General features: G+C 35.0%; 1 protein-coding gene and 1 long non-coding RNA gene across 2 annotated transcripts; both read left to right on the forward strand.

The window, feature by feature from the left end:
* Window positions 1–1,072: 1,072 nt before the first annotated feature.
* On the forward strand, window positions 1,073–22,080 carry LOC123307356 (probable RNA-binding protein 46). The gene is made up of 10 exons (XM_044889637.1): window positions 1,073–1,890; window positions 4,332–4,509; window positions 17,587–17,680; window positions 19,621–19,708; window positions 19,770–19,829; window positions 20,426–20,524; window positions 21,062–21,193; window positions 21,444–21,497; window positions 21,556–21,690; window positions 22,066–22,080. The coding sequence occupies exons 1-10, from the start codon at window positions 1,201–1,203 to the stop codon at window positions 22,078–22,080; spliced, it is 1,545 nt and encodes a 514-aa protein (XP_044745572.1). The 5' UTR covers window positions 1,073–1,200.
* A 768-nt stretch (window positions 22,081–22,848) lies between these two features.
* LOC123311124 lies at window positions 22,849–23,821 on the forward strand. Its single transcript, XR_006537423.1, has 2 exons — window positions 22,849–22,914; window positions 23,092–23,821. It is a non-coding gene; the product is annotated as an uncharacterized LOC123311124 (long non-coding RNA).
* Window positions 23,822–26,130: the final 2,309 nt, after the last annotated feature.

Consider the following 26,130-nt stretch of genomic DNA (forward strand, 5'->3'; position numbering starts at 1 on the left):
AGGAGAATATGTTGAGTAATAAAATATTTTGACGTTGAAATTTTGTTTGGTTCTATAGTAGGCTAAGAATTTTTCAATATATCCTCGTACCTACAGGTACCTAATTTAATACCCAAAAAATGAGAACACAATTATTCTACAATGATAAACTTTTTCAAGAGTGTCTATAAACTGTATATATTTTTTTGTTTTATCTTCTTCCGCCTGAAGATGCTATCGTTGAAGCGAAACGCGTACTCCTCAGTTTCTAGTTTAATTATGGATGTGAACTATCAGCCACATCAATTCAATCACATTTTTATGTATTGTGTATTGTGAATGAAAGCTGTAAAACAAGCAACAAAATGTCTCTATCTCACCAAATATTTTCTTCAATTCAAAGAACAACCCTGTAGGGGTTACTGTAAGTAAAAAAGATTTTTTACTTTCAGTCCCTACCAAGTCCAACAAATTTTCAAAATTACCTGTCTTTTCATCATTCGAAGTTTTGAGATGCCTAGAATCTAGAAGTTAGATATTTGAAATATACCCGTTCGAATTTAAAGAGAATTACACCTTCTTAAATCGAACAGTATCTGAAAGAATTCCATTTAAACCACTCAGTATACATTACTCCGGTAATTTACTTTTCGAATTCACCCCGTACAATCCTGAAATTTTCAGAAACCTGCTCATCACCGCACAATGTATATCAAAGACCAGCATTCAGGGTATAATTTTCAGACGGAAGATACTTTTCTTTCCGTAAAAGGAACTTCACTTGTTTGTTTTTCGGTTCGTCTTTTGATCTTTCAGCAATTGAGATAACGGAAATTTCTGCTGACAATAATTGCAATATATCACTTCTTTCGGCGGATGCCTGTGTTTGTCCCCCACTGTCATAAATAAACAAACGAATGAACACAATTTTATAAATCTTGATTGGTTTGAAAAAGAGAACTCCACACACGAGCGGCGGCGGTTCAATATTCGAATTCAAATATTCAAATTTTCCCTCTAAACCGAGCCCTCTCTATCTGATCAACCATTGGTACTCCGCAGTAGAGTACGCGATGATTTTCGTAGGGCAAGACAAGACGTGCAGTCGCCATTTCATCTGCATTTTTTATAGGCACTAGGTCAATAGCGTGCGAGCGAATTCGAATAGTGAAACAGACAAGTGTTCAGTGTTTTCTCGAAATCGGTTCAGCCTGCTCGAAAATGTTCAAAATTAACGCGGATAACAAGTTGGCCAAAGATGAAATCGAAAATTTGGATAGGAGATTGTCTGCTATGTGCACCAAGTTGGGCTTTTACTGCACCCAAGTCAACGGTCAGAGGGTCTGCACTTCGGTCAGGTACACCCAGAAACCGAATGTAAAAGGTACGGAAATTTTTATTGGTAAAATCCCGAGGAAAATCTTCGAAGACGAATTGATCCCCTTGTTTTTGAGGGCCGGCGAACTGTATCAGTTCCGTCTGATGCTGGATTTCACCTTAAAAAATCGTGGTTTCGCGTTTGCTACATATACAACGGTTGAAGGGGCCGAGAGGGCTATAGCCCTTTTCGATAATTTCGAGATAACGCGAAAGACGAGGATCGGGGTCTTCAAATCGGTGGATAATTGTCGATTGTTCTTCGGGAACATTCCACAGGAATATAACAAAGCGGATATTGCCAGGATTCTGAAAGACAATTTGATTGATGGGGTTTCCGATATAATCATGTACAAAGATTTGCTCAGACCCCAGTTGAATAGGGGTTACGTGTTCGTTGAATTTGCTTCACACAGAGATGCTGCAATGGCGAAGAAACAGCTGTATCCAGGCTGTTTGATCGTTGAAGGCCAGTCTGTTTTTGTGGATTGGGCTGATCCAATTCCAGACGTGGATAGTAAAATTATGGCTAAGGTAAGTCCCGATTACACCGAATTATAATCTTTCTACTTATTTAGAATTGCCGTAAACAGTTTCACAGAAACGAATTCCACAAGATGGCTCCTCCACTTCTGCTGTAATTTTGTTTCTAGAAATCTTCTGCGTCGCTTCCATATGAACTTGATTACGATAGTTTTGAGCTCGGTATTGAGTCAAGTCTTTATATATCGATTGAAATTTATTCTGGGAGGATTCTGCATTTCCTGAAACTTTTTAGGGTTTTCACTCCCAATCTCTGAAACAAAATCAATTAAAAAACGAAATAAACGATTTGCTCCTGCGTAAATTCTTGCACTAATTTGTCAGGAGCAAATCAACTAGAAAAAATTGTTGCCTGACAATGAACTGAAAATAAAGAACGTTGAAATTATAATTTCATATTGTAACGTTTCGGAGTCTATATCAGACTCCCTCATCAGACGAAAATCAATTTTCGAAAATCTTCTGAATTGTATCTTTTGTTTAATTTAATTTTGCAATTACCGGATCACAGTTCCTTCTTCAGTAAATTGATCCAAATATGATCTATTCCTACCGAACAATTTGCCAAATTATTATCTTGATCCAATAAAATACACGTAGACTCTTTAATCTTTTTTTTATAATGGGAGTGAAACCCTAAAAAGTTTCAGGAAAAGTCAATTCTTTAGTTCGGTAATTAGTGTTTTTCAATTTCGAAGATAAAAATAGTCGACATTCATAAGATTTCTACAGTCAAAAATAATTCTTGGGTTTTTTTGTCACTCATTTTATAATAATATTCCTTCCAGCTTGAAGGCTTCTCTTAGTGACATTTTTAGTTGGGTGGAGCCTTTGAGTATTCAACTCATACTTAATAATCAAGGGTGGAGCTCTAAAATTAAAGGGACTTTGATTATGAAACTGCCCGTTAGTTTTCATCATAGATAAATTCTCTATGTCTATGGTTTTCATCAACCATGTTATCAATTCTGCCGTCTGTTTTGTAATTTGATTTTGGTCCATATTCAGACAGGATTTGAATCCGATATTACCTATTCCATCCCTTAGAACTTTGCTTTGAGTTGCTTGAAGTATTTTACGGAATCCATTTTTCATGACAATAAACCAAAATCTATTGATCTGACCTAAAATCTGACACGATTAATAATTAAAAAATGGGCAGGGCAATGAAAGATATTCTGAACAATTCCTCTTCAATTCAAATTTTACTTATTCTAAATCACCTCAATTATTTGCCCTTCCAACTTTACTCACTCATTCAAGTAGAGTCTCTTATTTGTGATTGCTACAGCGCAGGGGGTTGATCGGGATGAGTGCCTAAAGATGCCATTATTATTCATACCTACTTCATCTATATACTATTGGAAGATTTTTTCTCAGTCTTATAACCTCTGAGATATGTCAATGCAAGTTCCGACAACCCACCCTGTATACCTTTATGGAATAATTCCGAGAATAACTTGATTTAGTGAATCTGTACAGATAAAGTTCTCCATATAGACTATAGAGATTCAACATATCTAGAAATGGATATTTTTGAAATTGACATGTTTCTGAATGCCTAATAGTTCCGCAGATTCGCACTAGCTGTGAACTTAGGGGAATACCCTTCCCGAAATACTTTGTTTTCAATAATAAATAAGTTGTTTTCTATATTTTACTCGTATACAATTCTTCAATATCCTCTGGGTGTCCTGTTCACATCATCTAAATATAGATGGCTCTCAATACCTTAAAAGCAATTTTTTCCTTTGATACTTACGCCACCTCTTCGTCTAAGATTAAACTTGCTTCCAAAAAAATTTTATATTTTTCCTAGTGCTCTACATTATAACTTGAAGTTCTCCTTTCCAATAACAAAGTTATGAGGAACCGAATTCTGCGATAATATCGATCGGTAACTATTGCGTGTCTCACGGATTACAGTTTCCTGTGATGGAACGGATTCGTGATTTCCATTGAAGAACTCTGTTATTCCCGTATCCAAGATTTCTACTGATTAACATCGACTAGAAATTATTCTAGACCATTATAGAAAACTTCCTATTAATTCTAATATGTGTAAATTTTTAACGAATTAATTACCTATATTTAATTTAAAATTTTTGATATACTCCTGCAAATGACGTGTTTTTTGGAAATTGAAAATAGCCCAAATAATAGCACAAATTTGATTTCAGTGTTCCTCGTTGTTATTTGTATTTATAAGAAATAAAAGGAAATGCTGCAGGGTGAATAGAAAACAAATTGGTATTCACATGTAGCTTGGTCGAAATACTGATTGTCCAGGAAGAGGAATTAACTGCGAAATTGATCCTTCATGTAATTTTCATAATGGACGATCAAGAAACTTTGGGAAATTGGGTCTATATAACCATCCTATTTGGGGAGTCAAAATTCATTCAATGAAGTATCTATTAATTGTTTTTCAGGTTACTAAACTCTTCATACATCATCTGCCTGTTGATTTGAGCAAGGAGGAACTGTCTAATGCTATTGGTCAGTGTGTCGATATGAAAACCATACTTAAGATACACAAGCAGCTCAACTATGCTTTCGTGCATTTTTTCTCTCGTGAAGCAGCTGAGCGAGCTAAGGAGACGTTGAGAGGTGAGGAGTCATATTCAGAAACTGTCCCACCTAAATGAAATGAAGATAAGCTTTGGATTCAATTCCATCGCATTCAAAAGTCAGTCCTCAATTCTACAGTGTGAATTTAATACCACATTGTATGTAGTGTACTTAAGTACTTAACATGTGCAGGGTGGGCAAAATTGGTGATACCTGAAATACAACTTTTTTAACCCAACGATATAGAAAAAAATGCATTGCACATTACGGTCGTCTTTTTTCGAGAAGGTTATAATTCCTCCAACTACATTCCTCTATATATTTTGTTTTCGAGTTATAGGTCAAAATTAAAATTTCAACTTTAGTCATTATGTCCGTTTCTGTTTAAGCTAGGATGTTATAAAAAACATTATTATGACACTTTTCTGATAGGAATCCAGTGGCGTACAATGATTTTTTCCAACAGATATATATGCTGAACTATAACATAAAGATGTGTTTTTTCTGATATATTTATGAAACTGGAAAAAAATGACGATTCTTTCTAAGTCATTTTAAACTATTGTATTCATAAGAAGATACTTTATGTTATAGCTCAGCAAATATATTTGTTAACACATTGACGGACAACGACGTCTATAGACGTTCAAGTCACTGTGCATGATGTGACGGCACAGTTTTCCGACGTTTATAGACGTCTTCCTATAAACTCGTCTAACATTGACATGACGTTCCTGGATGTTGGAAAAGCGTGATATTACGAAAAAGCGTCACATCGTTCACACATTTTGAGTTTTGTGAACCCGAAAGATGACGATCTTGATCGGAATCATTCGCTTCGCCATACCGAGTATTCAGCCGCGACACAGCCATCCAGCGTGTTCAGTATTTGTTCAAATGTAAGAGTGTTACGCTCGAAAATTACGTAGTTTCCATGTTAAACTTTCATTATAACTTTCTTACCAAATCTAATGAAGAGAAATTTTACTTTTTCTGTTGAAGAAATGAGAACGCCTTTGGACGTTCATGTCATAAAAAACGAAGAAAATTGTTCATGTTATGACAATGACGTCTAAAGCCATCTGTTGCTTCTTTTTCCATATTCACATCCTCTAAATCATTACTAATATTTTGATGTATATCACTCCAATTTTGTACCATATTAAATCAGTATACATGCGCGACATATCACAAGCAGCTGCCAAATAGGTACTGTCCGTCAATGTGTTAAAAAAAATCATAGTACGCCACTGGACTACTAACAAAAAGTGTCTGTATAATGTTTTCATTTCAACATCCTAGCACAAACAGAAACGGAGATAATGACCAAAGTTGAAATCGCCCAAATTTTGGCCTTTAACTCAAAAACAAAAGAAGATAGAGGAATGCAGTTGATGGCATTATTAGTTTCTCGAAAAAAGACGACATGAATGGCACTTTCATTTTCCTCTATCTCGTTGGGATAAAAAGTTGTAGTTCAGGTATAACCAATTTTACGTACCCTGTACAGTATGTTTCACGTAAGCGGGTCACTAGATTTTTGACTTATTCATTAGGCAAAATTAAAAAGTGAACCATCAATCATTTCGGTAAAATTTTCTCTAGTGAAAAACGCGAGAAAAGTGCAGTTTTACCCTATAAAGGAACGAAACATTTTTCTTTTTTTACACTCATCTATTGCATTATCAAAGATTCCTAAAACTATATTCATTGATAAACTTCCGGAATCTAACAAAAAAATTAATAATTAAAGAATCAAATCAACTTGTCTCTGCGAAAAGGTAGTTTTCCTTCATTGAGAAAAATCCAGTCTTATGTTTGGAAGAAGAATGTTACATGAAAGTTAATTGACTTTCATGGCTCAATCGAATAGATTCAATGTTACTCAAATCCTTTCCAAGTATTTGCATTGATTTTCTTCAACGCAGACAAGTTTTTTTTTAATTTGAATTCATGGACAGGCCAGTGAATTAGATATTCTCTCCTCCTCATTTTCTGAACTATCTCGAGCACTCCCCTGTTCGCTGTTTCATCTGTATCCTCATCAACAGGAATTCCATCACAAAAAATTCATTTCAGTTACAACTCCGTCCCTTTCGTTGAAACGTGGGATCGATTTTTTAATGGGTTACCCGCAAATTACTAAGGTTTAGTAGAGTGACAATCATTCACAAGTCGAAATGAACAACTAGAGTAGAGTAGAGTAGAGATTGATTCCCTAACGAACATATTTTACATTATAAAAATTAGAAGGGTATAGGCCGAGGTATAGGCACCCTTAATTAGTGTTTACTTAATCTTCATTGATTCAATCAATGAATGTATTATGCGTTTCAAGTTATAGAAAGACTGACAAACTGGCATTCACGTTTTTTATACTATTGAACGAGCTGAAAACTAGGTAAGTATGTATGTGTTTGGTGATTGAATAATTTGCCACAAAAATCGTTCATTGGCGAGGTGCCTAACGCTATTGTGCTATTGTTTGTTATAACAATGCTATCATGGCAGTAACTCCAAATTTATGGTGGTAAAGGATTAAATGTAAACTGAATAGCAATAGGTACAAGCGGAACAAAGTGATATGCTTGAGATTGAAAAAATATAATCTCTAATGAAATTCTAACTTTTCATGTAATCGATACAATTCAATGTATAGAATATAATTTTTGTAATTGGTTTAATATATCGGGGGATGTTTGAACCGAGAAATGAACAGAGAAGATAAATGATAGATGGTCCTTATAAGTCAAATATATATAGACATAAGAGATCCGTGTTGTTCACGCTTCATAGCATGTTTTCTCCAACTATTTTGTTTCTAGATATTTTCCAACATTTCAATTACTCGCAGTCCCGGATTATATACAATTTGAAGTGTTCGGACGTAGAAGTGAAAAAGATTTCAATTCTCCCATTCCATCGTTCATCCTAGAAAACCAACAATAATTTTAGTTGGACCTTTCCTAGGGTATGAATCTCCCAATTTGTTTGATTCATAGAGATCCACCTTCGCTCTACTTACTTCAATGGCACATAAGTTTTCCTTCTGGGAAAAACATTTATGATCTGAACCGAAAACGCCATCATACATCATACCATTTCCTTGCTCTACAGAAATACGACAATACGGCGGTTTTGGTCGAGAGAAGATTTCACCTATACTTTAAAAAATTCATTTTCAATCCATTTCCGTTGTAAATCAATGTTATTCCGTATTGATTATTTATTGAATTCAGAGTGAATATCGAACCTGGGGAGTATGAATTATTGAAAGAAATACAGTTGCATACAGTCGTCAGCTAGAAGCCACCTACTGAATAATTTAAACCTGCCCTCGACACAACAAGATTTTTTTCCACCCATTTTCCATCGGATCGTCAATATTAGGATGACGAACAACCTCCTTTCTTCAATCTATCTTGCTTTTTGTGCTTTATCATTCACAATGATGGATCTGTGAAATGTGGAAACGATGAAGAGAAAATAGATTTTAAATTTGTTCATTCTCATCTTTCATCTTGTTATTATTCATAAGTGACAAGAATGATTCCGCGCAATAGTCTTTATATTAAAATAAAAAGCCTTATTCTGAAGAAATATAAGTAGCATTAACCGCATGTCCTATGATTTGGGAAGAAGTTCTTTCAACAAAGTCAGCTTGAAAAAGAGTTTCTAACTAACAAGTTATTTTAAATGGTGCGATATATTACTTTTACAAAATACGATTAGTTTCCACGAAATATACCCGTATTAAGGTTGGAAAAACATTAAAAATTATTGTTTCTATTTCCTAGAAAATTTTTCTATTGAATCAATTTTTGAGTAGAGGAGAAAATATACATTTGTTAACAGAAAAAGCACGATATACGAGGATGTATTGATATCTAGTTAGCCTAGACCAGTTCCATGCATAAAAAAATATTGCGTTACCATAGCAACGAACAATATCTCATTAGAAGTGTCAGTGTGAAGTTTGCGGTCAAAAAAGTAAACCAGAGTTACGCAATGATTTAAAAGAAAGATGTGCACCGAAATTGTGAAAATCGAAAAAATGGAGTATCGAGCCATCATCAAGTACCTACCTGTATTTAAAAGGGTCAAGAGGTAAGCAGATTTACGAAAATATGCACTTGGTGATCAATGTCCTTCGTATGCGATCGTGAAAAATTGGACTGCAAGCTTCAAAAGAGGTAAATTTTCCATTGAAGATGACCGATCGGGAAGGCCAGTTTCTGTGTCAGTCCCCGAAAATATCGATGCAGTTCATGACATGATTTTATCAGACCATCGAATTGGGCTAAAAGGGATATCTGAAGCACTGAATATTTCATACGTCAATTTGGACATGAGAAAATTTGCTGCAAAATGGATCCCCAAATGTTTGAATGTTGTAAAAGCGTGCAAGGGTAAAAGCATCGCGTTCGATCTGTGCTCGATTTCAAACCGAATTGTTACTATGGATGAGACTTGTTCTCCAAGACCTAAGAAGTTTCGTGTCCAAAAATCTGCTGGAAAAGTTCTTGCTTCAGTTTTCTGGGATTGCCATGGAGTAATCATGATTGATTTTTTGGATAAGGATAGAATAATAACCGGAGATTACTATTCGACATTACTGACCACTCTACGCAAAAAAATTAAAGAAAAAAGACTCGGAAAGCTATCCAAAAGTGTTTTGTTTTCGCAGGACAACGACACTGCACACAAATCTCATGTTGCCATGCAAAAAATTCGTGATTTAGGGTTTGAATTACTAGAACACCCCACTTATTCACCAGATTTGGCTCCATCCGACTATCATCTCTATCCTCAACTGAAAAAAAGTTTAAAAGGTCGTAAATTTTCTTCCAACGAGGAGGTAATAAAAGCTGTGGAGGTCTGGTTTGCAGTGCAAGAAGAAACATTTTTTTTGAAAGGTCTAGAGACGTTGCAAGTTCGCAGTAATGAATGTATCCAATTAAGAGGAATATGTTGAGTAATAAAATATTTTAACATTGAAATTTTGTTTGGTTCTATAGAAGGCTAAGAATTTTTCAATATATCCCCGTAATTTCTGTAGGTGTGAATTGATTTGAAAAGAAACTTAGCTTCAATTTGTCAATAAAAATAGGTGTTTTTAGTTTTCAACAAAAAGACCTGGTGCTTGACAAACTAAATTTATCAAGACAACTCAAAAGACACGAAGTTTCTTTGTTCGTGAAAAAACCTATGATGCAACGGACTATTTTTGCATTACTCTTCGAAAATCAAATCTCTTAACTAATCACAAATGTCGAGGAAACCACATGGGAAAGAAAAATTTTCCATTCGGGCAGCAGACAACAATGAACCATCATGAGCGAAGGAATTTAATAAAATAATTTCAAGAACGGGATCTGATTAGGGGACCCACATGGAGATGATGGGCGAATCCAAGAGTGAAAATAGCAAAATGGTGGATATAATCGTTTTATACCATCGTTTCACGCAGAACTCGCTACATTTCGAGGTTGTCGCTTCTATACGGGTAGTATTGAAACTGTCTTGTTCAGACATAAAAAGATAATTAGGGACACCGGTTAGCAAACATCGTACTTTGTGAGATCAATTCAGTTCAGCGCCTAATTTACGTATTATCAGTATATAGAAAAAATAAGAATTGCTGAATTGAGGCCAATTCAATTCTTAGAAGTAATACATATATAAGTTGGGGTTTCATAGAAAGATAAACAACCATCGTAAACAATTATTTTATCAAGTAGATACGAATAAAAACAGAAATAAAAACAATGAACTATGTATAACATTTTCCATAGTTGACAATTATGTCCTTCATTTTGTCACTTTTGCAGTGAATAAATTAGAGCTTCCTCTGTTGAAGTATATTTTATTCAGAATAAAGTTTTACAATATTATTATTGACAAATTGATTGACACCTTATTTTTTTATTGACAAGTCCTATGTATTTTGATATTAAATAAAATATATAATTATCATAGAACCAAAATAAACGAATGCTTGCTGAAAAACCTTTCCAGCTTCAACACCTTCCCTCATTGGGATATTTTGGTTAATCCCATTTTCTTTGTGAGAGTATGCAGTCTTGGTTTGAACAGAGGTTTTGTCATTAAGTCTGCCAGTTGGTCCTCTGTTGAAACTTTTTCAACTTTCAACTCTCCATCTAGAACAAGTTCACGCACAAAGAAATGTCTTATGTGTATATGTTTAGTGCGTCTGTGGAATTCTGGGTTTTGGCTCAGTCTAATAGCAGCTTCGTTGTCCACCATCAATGTTGGAACTGACTGAACACTGAGTATTTCCTTAAATAACCGCTTTAGCCATTCCATTTCTCGTGCAGCTTCACTAGCAGCCACTATTTCTGCCTCTGTTGAGGAAATTGCTACAGATGTTTGACGTTGACTAAGCCAAGATATAGCTCCACCAGCATACATGCATAAAACGCCTGAAGTGGAACGTCCTGTTTCACTATCTCCTCCATGGTCTGCATCACTGAAGGCCACTAACTCATCTCTTTCCTCTGGCTTGTAGCTAAGACCAAGATCCATTGTGCCCTTCAGATAACGAAATATCCTCTTCACTTTTATACAATCTGCATTCGTTGGATTTTCTAGCTTTCTTGATGCGATACTTACAGCATAAGCTATGTCTGGTCTTGTACTTGTCATTAAGTACATTAAAGCACCAACTGCTTCTCTATAAGGGAAGGTTCTGTTCAATTCGTCATTTTCCTTCCCTAATTGAAAACCTTCCTTTACAATTGGAGTTGTTACAGGCTTGCAGTCTAACATACCATATCTTTCAAGAATTTTCTTAGTATAAGAAGATTGACTCATTAGAACAGTGCCGTTCTCTTCTCTCCGAATTTGGAGTCCAAGAAAATAAGATGCCGGTTTTATTGTTATTTTGAATTCTTCTTGTAAACCATTCAAAAATTCGTTTTTCATGGTATTATTGCTGCAAGCTAGTAGTCCATCATCAACATACAAAGCTAACAATAGCATGTCAGTTCTTTGTTTTTTGATAAATAAGCATGGGTCGGCATCAGATCGTTTGAATCCTAGATTTCCCAAAAAATCACTGAATCGTTTATTCCAACATCTCGGAGCTTGTTTCAATCCATACAAACTTCGTTGGAGTTTACAAACCATGCCGCTTTCATCTTCGAAACCTTCAGGTTGTTTCATGTATACCTCTTCCCCCAATTTACCATAAAGAAAGGCAGTACATACATCAAACTGTGTGAGTGACATATTTTTGCTGGCAGCTATGCTTAATAGTGACCTGATTGTTCCTCCTTTTGCCACTGGACTATAGGTTTGGTCATAATCAATCCCTTTCTTCTGGGAATATCCTTTTATAACCAACCTTGCTTTGTATTTTTCAACCGAGCCATCAGCATTCGTCTTGAGCTTGAATACCCATTTGCAAGGAATTGCCTTTTTTCCAGTTGGTAATTTTTTCAAAATCCAAGTATTATTTTCTTTTAAAGATAGTAACTCCTGCTTCATAGCTGAAATCCAGTGTTCTTTTTCATTACAAGTTATGGCATCCTTGTAATTTAAAGGTTCATGTGACTCACATATTTCTGCAGCAACTGTCATAACGAAGTCATCAAAACGTGATGGTTTTCTAATGTCCTTTCTGTCTCTTAACTGCTGTCTCATTTGTTCAGTACACTGTTCATTTTCTTCAACTACTTCATCAGGCATCACTCTTAGTTCCATATTTTGGTTATCTTCTTCAATGAACTCTTCATCTTTGTCAGTCTCATAATTTTCACCTTTATCATCAAACTTAAAATAATCAAAAATATTTTGAATTTGAATATTTTGACTTTTATTGTGTTCAGTATTGACTATTGGTAAAATTGCACATTCATCAAAAATGACGTCCCTTGATCTTACGAGTTTCTTTTGTTCTATAGACCATATTCGATAACCATCGTCATTTTCATAACCCATAAGAATACCTTTAATAGCTTTCTTTTCCATTTTCCTCCGATGCTTTTTCGGAACATGAGCATAGCAACTACTACCTATGATTCTCAAATGGCTCAATTTTGGTTTCTTATTAAACCATATTTCATAGGGAGATTTTCCTTCAACACTTGATTTACTAGTCCGATTTAGAATGTATGTTGCTGTATTGATTAATTCTGCCCAAAAAGTTTGATCGAAAATTCCTTCTCTAGCGTGCATTAAAGCTCTTGCGGTTTCAACAACAGTTCGGTTCTCTCTTTCCGCACACCCGTTCTGTTGTGGCGTATATGGCATGATCAGTCTTTGTTGTATTCCATAATGGTTTAGTATTTTTCTTACTCTTATATTGTCGAACTCACCACCATTGTCTGAAATGATTTCTTTCACGCCATATCCTGCAGCTTTAACTTTCGCTAGGACAATGTTCAAATTATCTATCACTTCTGATTTGTGTTTCATGAAATATATAAAACGATACCTGCTATAATCATCCTTGAATAAGACATAATATCGATAGCCAGATTTTGATGGGTCAAATGGACCACAAACATCAGTATGTAACAGTTCACCAGGAAAGCTGACTCGATCTCTTGTACCAAATTTAAGTACATGAGCTTTTCCATAGACACAACCTTCGCATAATTCACTATCAAGATTAACATCTAATCCCAGTTCCCTTTTCAGTATTGCTTTTATATATCTCTTATGTTGATGTCCAAATCTTTCATGATATAACTGTAAAACATTATCATTATTAACTAAATTAATTTCTTTGGAATTTTCTGGCTTTAAAGACTTCATTTTAAGTTTATACAATCCTCCTGAACAATTTCTTGATCCAACAAGTATTACTTCTCCAGATAGCTTGAAATAACATTCTTCTGTTGTTGAAACGAATTCACTGTTTGGATTCTTATCTTGTGCCGACAATGTTGAAAATAAGTTTTTCTTGATACTCGGAACATACCACACTTCAGTCAGAGGAAAAACTTGTGTTCTTCCGTTTACGTTTGTTTTCACTCTAACTGTACCTTTTCCTAATGCTGGTACTGACTCTCCATTTGCTGTTGTTATTTGATGATGATTGTTAAATGGTAAATAGCTCTCAAAAACGTCACTTTGATTGGTAATGTGATTGGTTGCGCCATTATCCACGTACCAATTTTCTTTATCATTTTCACACAACAATACAACATTTGAAACGGCTAATAATGAAACTTTGTTTTTTGCATCACTAGCTCTATCAGTTTTTTCAGGTTTTGGTGGCTCGCCATCTGCCTTCCATTTCAGGCACTGCTTTATTTTATGTCCTCTTGATTTACAGTATTTACAAAACAAATTGCTCCTTTTGTTTGCTGTATACAATACTTCCTGTTTAGTCTCGTTTCTGCTTGATAATGCTTTTTCATAAGCACACAATTGATTCGTCAAATTATCTATAGTTCTATCTTTGATTGATACGAGCATCCAACTTGACTTGAACGAGAAATAATCTGAAGGTAGAGTTTCTAATATTTTACAAATAAGCAAAATTTCAGGTAAATCACACTGACACGCATTTCCAGCACTAACTTTGTCCTTCGAAATTTCTTTTTGAAGTCTATCCCAAAGATTCTTTAGTTTCGATGTATGTGTTGCTATATCATCATCTGCTTGTCTTTCATAGCTAATGAATTGCATGCACAGGTCATATGTTTTGTCCTCAACATTGCCATCATAAAGTCTATGCAATTCCAGCCAAATTTCTCTAGCGGATGTGAAACGCATTACTTTTTCTAAAGTTTCTTGTGTCATGTTTAGAGTAAGAACTAATAGAGCATTAGTATCGGCCTGATTGAAACCAGATAAGTCTTTCTCATACCTCTGTTTGTCATCAGTTGTAGCATCTTCTGGTAAGGATTTAGGGGCTTCCAATTTTCCTTCGATAACTTCTAAACCACCTTTAATTCCTCTTAACAAAATGCACAATTTATATTTCCAGGTTGACCAGTTTGACTTTCCCTCAAGCAAACCAATTTGTACTTTACTTGCATCCATTTTCTCAGTTTAACTCTTTTGCAATTTATAACTTCACTTTTATTCTGTTTCTAAACCACGCTCTGCTACCATGTTGAAGTATATTTTATTCAGAATAAAGTTTTACAATATTATTATTGACAAATTGATTGACACCTTATTTTTTTATTGACAAGTCCTATGTATTTTGATATTATTACTAAGTTCGAAAAATACACTCCATCGCCTCTCTCTACTCCTATCGTTCTTTTAATCGAATCTTTCCCACTAAACTCGATAAAAAGAACAATAGGAGTAGAGAGAGGCGACGGAGTGTATTTTTCGAACTTAGTATAAATAAAATATATAATTATCATAGAACCAAAATAAACGAATGCTTGCTGAAAAACCTTTCCAGCTTCAACATCCTCGTCAGCCTTTCAACAGTTTTGAATGCCTTCATATATCAGAGATAAGTTCATTGTTCGAAATACGTTCAGCGTATTCAATACATCAGTACTTCTGATGACTGGTTTCTGACATTTTAGCATCATCGTTTTTTTTTGCATGTGGAAACATGGAAATGTGTAATTTATAGGTCACTTGTTTGATTGAAAGGCGTAAATTCTTTACACCAGCAGAAAATGTCCCATAAATTCTTCTCGAAATCGTTATTTTGATAACCGTAGAAAATGAATTCGTACTCGACGTTAAAATATACCGGGAGAGGATGATAGATCGTCTGTGAACACCGATCTCGATTGGATAGGGGTGTTTTATCACCTTTTCATGAAAGCGTGGATCAATTTAAAACGAAAGAAATTCTGGCGCCATATCACGGTTGAAAGCTAGGTACAATATAGTGATTTAATATTGTGGTGTTATGTACATAAACTCGTATGCGAATTGCATAAGTGGAAATAACGAAGTGTCACGTGTCATGAAACCGGGGTTTGTGGATTTAATGATAATGCATTATGTTCAGGGCCCCAACAATAACGATAATTTTGTTCTCCCTTCTATTATATTATTAACTTCAGTCAGCTTTTGAAATATTTCAGTTAATGCTTAGCATGGCTTTATTTACATATTTACTCACACCTCAGGCGTGTTTGATTTGAAATGTCCACGACGCACGGAATGCCCTCATTAGTGATTCAAAACTAGATTCTACAGTTATACAGGTTCTTCTTAAGGATGGATTTTTTTTTCAACATATGGTAAAACTGGTCAACATAAAGCGCTTTGTCTTTGACAGAAAAGACTGAATTCATCAACAAATTGAATGTAAGTTCAGACACCCCAATTTAATTCGTTAATCGTAAAATTCTGTCAGTTACCACAGTTTTAGTCCTATTCAAAGTTGTCCGGCAAGTCTTATCCGACTTGAAAATTGAGTGAAAATACCTTACCAATAATAGTGCTTGCAGCACCAATTTTTGTCGAATAACCCTATAAAATCATCGACATAGTCTCGAATGTACTGAACCAATTGTTCACAGTCCCTTTCTTAAAATTTAATGAAATCGCTTGGGGGACTCGGAACTGCCCAAACCTATATCAATATAGGCGGTTTTTGGTACGACGATTTATTTCGATGAATAATACCCCGTATATTGAGGAAAGAGGGCGCCAAATATTGATCGGACAGTCGTGAATAGTTTGTACGTTTTCAATGATTTTTATTTGGCTATTATTTTCCCAGATAGTTCAACAAATTTTAGTTGAAATTGTAAAATTCACAACGATACTTGCATCGAAATTTTTTAACGAAACAGTACACTTCACTTGAAAATAAGAGGAGAGAGCTATGGAAGTGAAATCTCATCTCAGTTGTCTTTGGGGTTTCTTTAGGATTATTAGATTTGGTGAGCATAATAACAGGGGCCCCATGAACAACGCAACGATCGAGTACCACATAGCCGAGCTCGCAGTCAAGATTCAAAATGGCACTTTATGTTATCCTCTCACTCTAATACTACTAAAATAGAAGGAAATTGAAATTTTTAAAAAATTGTTCACATTAGTGGTGTGGGAGGGTCGCTTTTTCCATTTGGATCATCCTGGATCCTGGATTCAAGTAACTCATTAACTACCTAGTATCAAAATACTTGTGCAGGCATTCCTACAAATTGATTCTGAAATGGAATACTGAATCAATTAATTCGGAATCGAAATGGTTTCATGGCAGCTCATTTAAAGTAATTGCCGTGTTTTGGAGCTACTTTTTGGATAGTTGAAAATTCAATGAATAAATTTGGAGACATTTAAACCATGGAGCAAGTAGAGCATAAACGTGGCATCTCGTATTGATGTTGTTGCAATACGGACGCTTGGAAATGGGGACCAAAATTAAAGAATAAATAACTCACTGTACCCATTACCCATGTCTTAGGATATGCAGATTTAAAAAAACTTAATTGAAAAATTCTTTCATCCTACGCCAAGTGTTTCAATCGGAAACTAGTGGATATACGTCCAATAATTCAGACTAATCCGAAAACTGTCTTGTGTCTCAACTCACTTCTAGAATTGAAACACAAAAATATTTCCAAATGGCACTGGAACTGAACTTACGAAATTCGAAAAAGTGTCTCCTTTCATACGTTTATGATGGGAAACATTTTTTCCCACATGATTTTAGTTCGATTTATCGTTCAGTTGTAAAAATTCGAATTTTCATACATTAAACTTGCAACTGATTCTGCAGCGTAAATCAAAGAGTTCCAAGTATTAAAAGTACAGGGATTGACGAGTTCCGAAAGATCATTACTCGGGCTGTGATGGGGCAGGTAGATGCGGAAGGGCCCTTTGTGTTCCTTAGGGTCTGTAGTTTTTTAGCCGCCACGATTATGCAACTGAATGAGCAAAATTTATGGTATGGGGGTATCTATCACTAAATTCGTAGTAATAGGCCCTCATTTTTTTCAAGGAGGAAAATTACCTACTAATTCGGGTAAAACCATTTTGCTCTAACTTTTAGTCCTTTGAAACTCGTCAATCACTTCTGCCCCACCCTGTGATCCTACTAGTTTGCGTTAAATTGGGTTGTGGTGGATTCGGATTCCATTAGAATAAAAATTCAGTATATCTTCCAGTACTGGGTAAAAAATGTATTGATATGTTGTCTTTCTTTTTCAGATCTTCCCTTTCCAGATGTAGTTATCGAATGGGCACGTCCCAGACAATTCAGTAAACAACAACGTTTGGAATCTCCACCCACACATTTTTGTCTGTAAGTTTTTTAATAATACACACATACCTTTTTGAAAGTAAAAAATACCCGTTTTATGTCCTCATCTAGGTGTCCGTAATTGCCAATTCCCTGAGCTCTGCTGAAGTGTTACTGTTGTCCATATCGCTATCACTATCCATTCTCGATTATACCGAACACTAACATTCAGACCACGTACCTAATTCACTAGTAAAATCTAGCCGATTTCGTAAAGAACTAATTTGACAACATCAAATGACAGTTATTGTCACAGAAAATAACAATGTTTCCATCAAATTCTGTATTCACGAAATTGATTCAATCGCTCCGGGATCTAACTGCCCTAAAATTTCAAAAAACAAGTGGAATCGTTGGAATACGTAGACACTAAATTCAGGGTGACAATTTTTATCTCCATTTCGGAATGTATCCCTTTCCACAAGAAAAAATAGGAATGACTTCGTAAAATATTCTATGACTTTGAGGGGCTCTCTCTTTAAACCCCTTGAAATGTAAATGTTCATCTACTCTCTTGGCCATATATTGTTAACGGATGCATCAGGAAAATTAACTCCACCGAGTGGTGAGCGACAGTACACCATTCTGCAATCAGAAAGAGTTTTGGATTTAGAGACAGCCGTTTTCCTGCTGAATTGAAACAGGCGGATCGGGTATTTTTTGCCTGAAACGTGAATTTCAGTTCCCGTGCAAAATTAGAGGCGTTCCAGAACGTGGAGAAAGGGATCTCTGAATAATTTATGACAGTCATAATAAAGACCCGAAACGGGAACACTGAAGATACAATTTTCCGGTCACAACTTGTAATGATTTATACAAAAGACTTTTTCAAATTGTTAGGATTAGGAGGATTTCTTCAAATTTTCGCACTACTTTTACAGTACTGAAGATTTTCGAATGAACTGGTGGTAGACTGTCAGAGTCATTAGGATTATGATCATAATTTTCTTGTTGTATTGAAGGTATCCCAGTAAAATGCAGAATTCATCCGTTACATGTTCATTTATTCTTTTGCATTTTTATTTCAGATAATTCATCAATAACTCATCAATTACATAATGCCCCAAAACGCTAACGAATAACATTTCAAATCACTCATGAAGAGTAGGTATCTCAAAATCCATAAGTTTAACCATTTTATTCCAATAATAAAAAAAACATTTTTCCACAAAATAATAAATAGCTAGTTTTTGAATTTGGTGCATCCCTTTTTACTCACTCTATATACTGGCCCACTAATTTTATAATGCAAAGCCTGTTCTTCCGTGCAACTCATGAAGTATTTATGTAAAATTGCCTCAATGTTCTCCAATTCCAATACATCCTTTTGCTCGTGTCCTTATGATGAAGTATTGAATGTTATGAACCATAATAATAATAAACCTAAATGTAACATTGTGAATGATGAGCAGGAAAATTGCATTGGAAGTATCCAATTGAAATACATTTAATCAACATCCTAGTCAATTGTCGAAAATTGCTGCACCGTTTTCCAGAAAATTGTATCACATTTCCGAAGATCGATCACGAAAATTACTTGTTGTATTGGATGTATAAACTGCAAAATATAGAATCACTTTCGGGATGAAAATTTCGTGTTATACTTGAGCCTTCAAAAAATAAGTTTTCATCTGAATCGTTCAAAACGTTTATCAGATAATAATTTAACATTTGATGATCGAGTTTTGATATTTTCTATTCTACTCGAGCAATCTCCTACTGAAAAGAAATGAATCAGTAATTTGAATACCGTACCACGTTGAATAAAGCATTTTGATTCCAATGGCTCAAAATCAAACTTTCTTGTAACCTGTAATGTGTCGAAAAATGAAAAGTTATTATTATTTCAGTAAGGTACATGTGATATTCGAAATTTATTACGATTTCTGCATAATATTTGGTACATTCAATGAAATTTGTATGAAAAGTGGATTGTTTTTCAGCTCATTGCCACCCAAGATGCGTCGACATTACCAACAGTACATCAATTCTCTAATTTCGGAAACATCTTCCAACGATAGCCAAAAGTCGGTGAGTTTTAGATATTTCCATATATGAATTCGTAATGAGAAATAATTCACTTCCATTTCAGTCGTCGAATAATTCAACAACGCGCAGTCTGAAGAATGGATTGGATTCTTCTCCTAAGGAGGTAATGTATTTTCGTACTTCATAATGAAATTTTTGTTAGTGTTGTACGTGTATTTTGGAGCGTTTTCTTCAACGTAATTTTATAGTGTAATACGTAGAAATAACTCAAAAAACTGGCCACTAGTGGTTTTACTTTTCTGCATCTATTCAATATCGATGTCATGCCGTTTCATCCATAAAGACGCACCCCTAGTATTTTCCAGTCAGGGCCCTCCTGTTAGAGGACCTTAAACTGCCGACACCGTTCATCTTACATAAAAAATCCCATTTCCCATTTCACTTAAAGTTCATACCAACTGCAAAAGACGGACCTGCTGATATGCATTATAGAACATGGTGAATATTAGAGAAAAGTTCGCAAATGTGTATTTTATGAACTATTTGAGAAAATTAATGGAACCAGAATGGTTTTTAAAGCATCGAGAACACACTTTCAATAATCCGTCAGCTAGGACACTCTTAATTCTTAATTAATGAGATTAGGATGTTGCGTTATCAAATGTATGCATTCTTGACTGATAAAAAGTTTTTTTTTCCTTGAGAACGCAAGAAAACTGGGGGTATTTTGTATTTATTCACGACAACTTTGTATTTCAGATTATGCCGACCAGTACCGAGAATATGAATGCCATTTTGAAGACGTCAATGATGCAGAAAAATCAAACATCCGAAAATCACCAATTCCTGTCGGAAAATGTGAGTTGTTACGAACTTTGAAAAAAAAATTAATGGTCAAGTAGAAAAACTTTGATTGTTTGATCAACGATTGGAAAGTCACTTGGTTTCCAGAATGAAATCACTATAAACTTTTCAATTCCTCAATATATTGAAGTTGTATGTACGTATATTAGGTCATAATTTGATGAAAGAAATATTTTGGGATTGCTTATTACTGCATTATCGAATGAAAACGTATAGACGTTGATCAGTAAATCAAGTGCCGATTCTCCTATCAAGCTTTGTGAAACCAGAGGCCATCAATCTACTGTTTTTATTCAATCTCCATGATGAATTTATTTCCGAATCCATGTATTTCACGTCCCAGGCCCTCTCCCAAAAGGGAGGTTGTTGATTTACCCCTTTAATACACGAATCCATCCGTGTTTGGACAGAGAATATCAATCCTAAAAATTCTATAGTCTACTTGACCACTAATTTTTTTGAACTCGTTGTATTAGTTTCATCTTAATTTTCAAAAATTTTTTAACCATATTTGTCTTCTCTTGCATCTAGGAACTCATCAGGAGATTTGAAAACTTGCGCATGCAACCTTCTTCAATGAACATCCAGAGATTCAACGGTTTATCCAGAGCGCCAACTCCTTTGGGGATGTCCACATCCCAGACAAACATTCACATGGAAGAGGTGAGGGTAAATCCATAATAACCTTCTACAGATATCCGGAAAAAGAGTTTAAAAATTTTATGATTTATTTTACATCGTAATATTTTCAATTTTTTTCCGAAACTGAAGGAGGACAGTAAGGAAAATTTTTGTCAAATAATGAGAGGATTCATATTTCATTTAAGACGTTTGATATACACCTTCCACCTTTACGATTATATTCAGTTGAAACCGGACACTCTGTATTTACGTCGAAATTATTTTCTTCCAGTCACCTCATCGTAATCCTCTGATTGGCCTTCCCATAACTCTGATACCGACCAGGGTGAGTAATAACTGATTTTAGTCTAAACAAGCCCCTTCATACTTCGACTATTTTTCAGCAAAGAAACACCCCTTCACCGATGGTGATTTCGGAGAGACCCAAGTATAATGATGTAATGTATCCGAATTCAGCGTGCAGAAACGCTTTTTACCACCAGCCTTTCTGTCAGAATAATATGTTCACTTCGAGGGAGGTAAGTATCCACCATTTTTCCTCTTTTTTACGCAGCTCTTGCATAACCTCATCTATAGGATCGATAATACCATTAACGTGAACTCAATACGATGGAAAAACGGCCCAACTAGCTGAAAATTGTGCATAGAGCCTTTTCTCCTCTAATTCTAAATTATGAAGTAATAGGTTATATCTTATGTGTTCTTTTTATCGGCATCGCTATAAAAAATCTATTCACGCAACTCTTCTCATTATCCCCAAGACAATCTACCTCAACCTTAATAAGAACGTAACTAGACGCTGTCAATAATGACAGCGGATGCACGAAGAGCTTAGACGTCATTTGCGACGTGAGTTCAAAACATTTTTTCTTTTACTCAAACGATCCACGCAGGTTGTACGTAAATGATAGGAGTACCGTGGATCAATGGACTGTAGAAAGAGGAAATTTATTACTACAGCACTTCAAAGTCAAACCTATACGAAAACGTTTCCGGTGTACTCACGACATCCAACAAACTGCCATTTTTTAGCATTTACCGAATATATTTGTACATGCAGAAGTTAGAATATATTCATACACGATAAGGAGGGTGCTATACAGACAGAAATCAAGTTCTGCATGAGTGAAACCTCTTGTTACTCTTCACTAGTAGTGCAGGCGAAGTTAGTGCTGCGCCAGTATCTTTTCTTTTGATGCTCAAGTCGGACCTAAGGGTTACACACATGCCCATTTGTTACGAATTTCACGGAAGGATAATTGATATAGATCGTTGCCTACTAGATGCTGCTGGGAGATTATTAAAACTACAGTGACTATATATAGTCACTGTAAGTAAAACTTCCAAGCTCGTGCTAGTATTTGATATATTTCGTCCCTTTTCGTTATTTTTCTACCTTTTTCATCGGAATATGTTGAATGGTAGTTATATTGACGAGGTCAAATCATACAAAAACTCTTGCGGAAGGAATGTTCTTTTCGTTGGTACCCTAAATGGTGGTTTGTGGCTAGTCTGATTCAGAGGGTAAATGCATCTGAATTTCATTTTGTTCGTCATGCCTCAATGCAGTTTTATTTTTTCTTCACGTGATATTTCAAAAGCATATATGCGTTCATGATGTGCGTGTTTGTCGGTAGCTATTCACAGTATCACATCACTAGGAATCTAAGATGACTATAACAATCTTGAATATTTTGCAGCCTCATTTCCAACAGCAAACACCACTGTTGAATTCTGGAAGGGTAAGAATCAATCTAAATAATCCGACACTAACAATATTTTGCTTGTCAGCGATTTTTTTTTCTATACTAAGTGTCCATTATTTTTTGTTCGCTTTGCCTGTTTTTTCGACAACAGCATAAATAAATAAAAATTCTTTATTTTTCATCATAACATTCCGCTGTCTATTATTTTTTCAGAGCACACCTGTGCTTCAAAATCATGTGTTGCCACCTGCTTTCAAGCCGCTCTTCGAATTTTTCTGAATATTCCTATTTAAATTTGATTTTATCTTATAATGCATATTGTTTATATCTATATTTTTACTTATAAAATTTTTGTGAGCGTGTCCATTGGACTGCGTTTTTATGAATCTTATAATTACTTTTGTAGTATTATTGTATATCTTGTTTCATTGTTGTTTTCTGAAAATCATTGATGCATTCTTCGATTCTACAACACATATTGTTTTACCTGGAAATTTTTTTCTACAGTTATCCTAATTGTCTTTCTCGTCACATTTTATTCGATTGTAAATTATTGCCCAGATCCCGATTTTATTCGTTGTCTAATTCACTGCGTTCTGAATCATTTTATGATCTAAATTTATTATTTTGAGGCAATTTATTCACATTTGTGGAATTGTTGGTATTCATGAAACCAAAATAGGCAATTTTATCAGAGATTTAACAGATACAGGAAATGATGCAATTCTCTCTGCTTATCGATTACAGTGTCGGTCAATTTGGAATTATACAGGAAAGAATGTGTCAATGAATATATTGTTTTATTCATATTTTATCTTCATATGACTTGAATGTTCTTCTGTATTGTGTATGTAACTTCTGCTTTTATTATTATGTATTATCATTTCAAATGTATTACTCATGTTATTGAATATGTAGTTCTTAAATAAAAATTTTTGTACCACGATTTTGTTTCCATAAAAAAGTCAAACTCTTCACCTCTCAATGTGGATTTATTCCCGGTAACGGGATACAGCAGCAATAAGCAATGGATAGTCGAAGAATGATTCATTGAAATAATATTTGCGAATCTTTCAGAATTCAGATGATGTCCATCAATACCTTCCGGAATGCTGCTTGACGTTTCTATATGCATAAATTAATGATGCTAGTTTATTTGCACATGAAAACAACGAAAATCAATAGCGGCAATAAAGTGGCGACATTAATCCAAAATAGCTGTACTTTTGCCAGTTCTTGTATTGTTTACGTGTTTTCTAACCTCATTGTAACTCCTACGAAAAATATCGAAAATTAAAAGCCAAATACATCAAAACATTTATCAGATTACATAAAACAGTTTTTACAGAGTGAGTATCTTTGTAAAAATGGGGATGCAGCGCTAAGGAAAAGTGTATAAGTTATCTCAGAAATTGTGAAAGATTTTGATGAGGACGCGGTCAAAGAAAAAATACGTAGCATTCGAAATGCAAACATATACATTGAAATATTACCCAGCAAACACTGATTGTGTAGGAACAACCGTTAGCTGGTTAGCTGTAGCAATAATGGTGCCATTATCCTCGTTCAAATAATTATTGAGAAAAATCCTCCCACCCGTCGATTACTATTATCAAAATTAAGTAAATTCTATGATTTTTTGGAGTTGGAGGTTTATACCCTTAACGCCCATCAATTTTGTTTCCGTTCACATAACGTTATTGGTTATTGAATGGCCTTCCATCGTAGACATAGAGACAGAGAGAAACTGAACATCGGGCAGTTGTTTTTTCTAGAATGTTGATTGTTCCTCCTCCTTGAACATAAAAAAGACAGGTAATGGTCCGACGATCATTTCTCTCTTACTACAAAATAGCCAATTTCATGCTGGCATTGCTCAGTCCATTTCAGTCTATGTTTATGCGTTCCATGAGATACATAAATAATATCATGATTATTCTAATAGAAAAACAATTAGTGAGTGTAGGGATTTAGGGGTAGCAACTTAGTGACCAACAATTGTGAATATAAGATTATATCATATTCTATGCAGCAAGGAATTACTTAATTTCGAAAATAGAAATCGACGAGTGGGAGGATTTTTCCCAAAAATTATTTTATTAAGAATAATGGCCTTATTGCAGTACTTACCAATCACGAATTGTTTATTTTTCCTAATGTTTCACTAAAAGAACGGCAATACCAATTCTCCTTCTGGTCACATCGCTGAATATGGGGTAATCGAATGGCTTTTCATTTGATGTATCACAATACATATATATCCCCATTAAAAAAATGTGGTGGGGGTTGGGTGTATAGGGCTGAGAAATATCAAATAAGAAAAGACATACGGTAACTTGCTTTTGAAATTAAAAATGAACGCGTGCATGGATTTTCTTTAATGATTCTTTGTAGAAGAATTATGGGCTTATATCGTTAATTTAAGCTGCATATACAGGGTTAGAACTATTTAGAGGGGGACTACAGGGATATCGAAAACCGTTAGAAATACAGGGTAGCTTAAATTACGAAAAAGTTGCGTTATTCAAGGATGAGTGGGTGGGTGTAAACAGTTCCCAAATATTTCTGTGGTTCCTGAGATATCTCGAAAAAACTGAAAATCAAGATTATGATTTTTTCTTCATAACTCATTTGTTTTTGGAGATAACTACACGAAATTCGGTGTGTAGTCATAATCCTATATAGCGATTATACTGGTGTACTACTTTTCTGTAATTTAATCCATCCTTTATTTTTAACGGTTTTCGATATTCCTATAGTCAGCCTCTAAATAGTTCTAACCCTGTATAGTGGACTAGCAGAGATCGAGTAAAGTTTACTGAGTAAACCATCGACCTAGGTGGTTTAATCCAGATGTAGCATGGATACGAAAGATCCTCTGCTCAATTCGGTCATGAATATTATTGGAGTTATGCTATAATGATCCAAATATATAATGATGAGCTCAAATAAGAGCGAAATCGTTCTACACTTCTTCAATGGTTGCACCTTCTCTATGTTTCACTGTTAAACTAGATCTCTGCTAGCCCAATTCCTTTGAATGGTTCATTGCCATATGGGAGTTAACATGACATAGCTTTGAGCAGTCTTTAGCGCATCACAGAGTGGCAGGTTCTGTATCCCTATCTGATCATAGTATTCTTAATCTCTTAATTCCTCACCTTTCCTCCAATCTCCAACTGGATCTGCTGATGTCGCTCCATGCGCTCATGCTCCGATTTCTCCTTGGTAGAAGTGGCCCTCTGCTAGAGA

This window comes from Coccinella septempunctata, chromosome 1 (assembly GCF_907165205.1).
Source record: "Coccinella septempunctata chromosome 1, icCocSept1.1, whole genome shotgun sequence".
In the NCBI taxonomy this organism is placed as follows: domain Eukaryota; kingdom Metazoa; phylum Arthropoda; class Insecta; order Coleoptera; family Coccinellidae; genus Coccinella; species Coccinella septempunctata.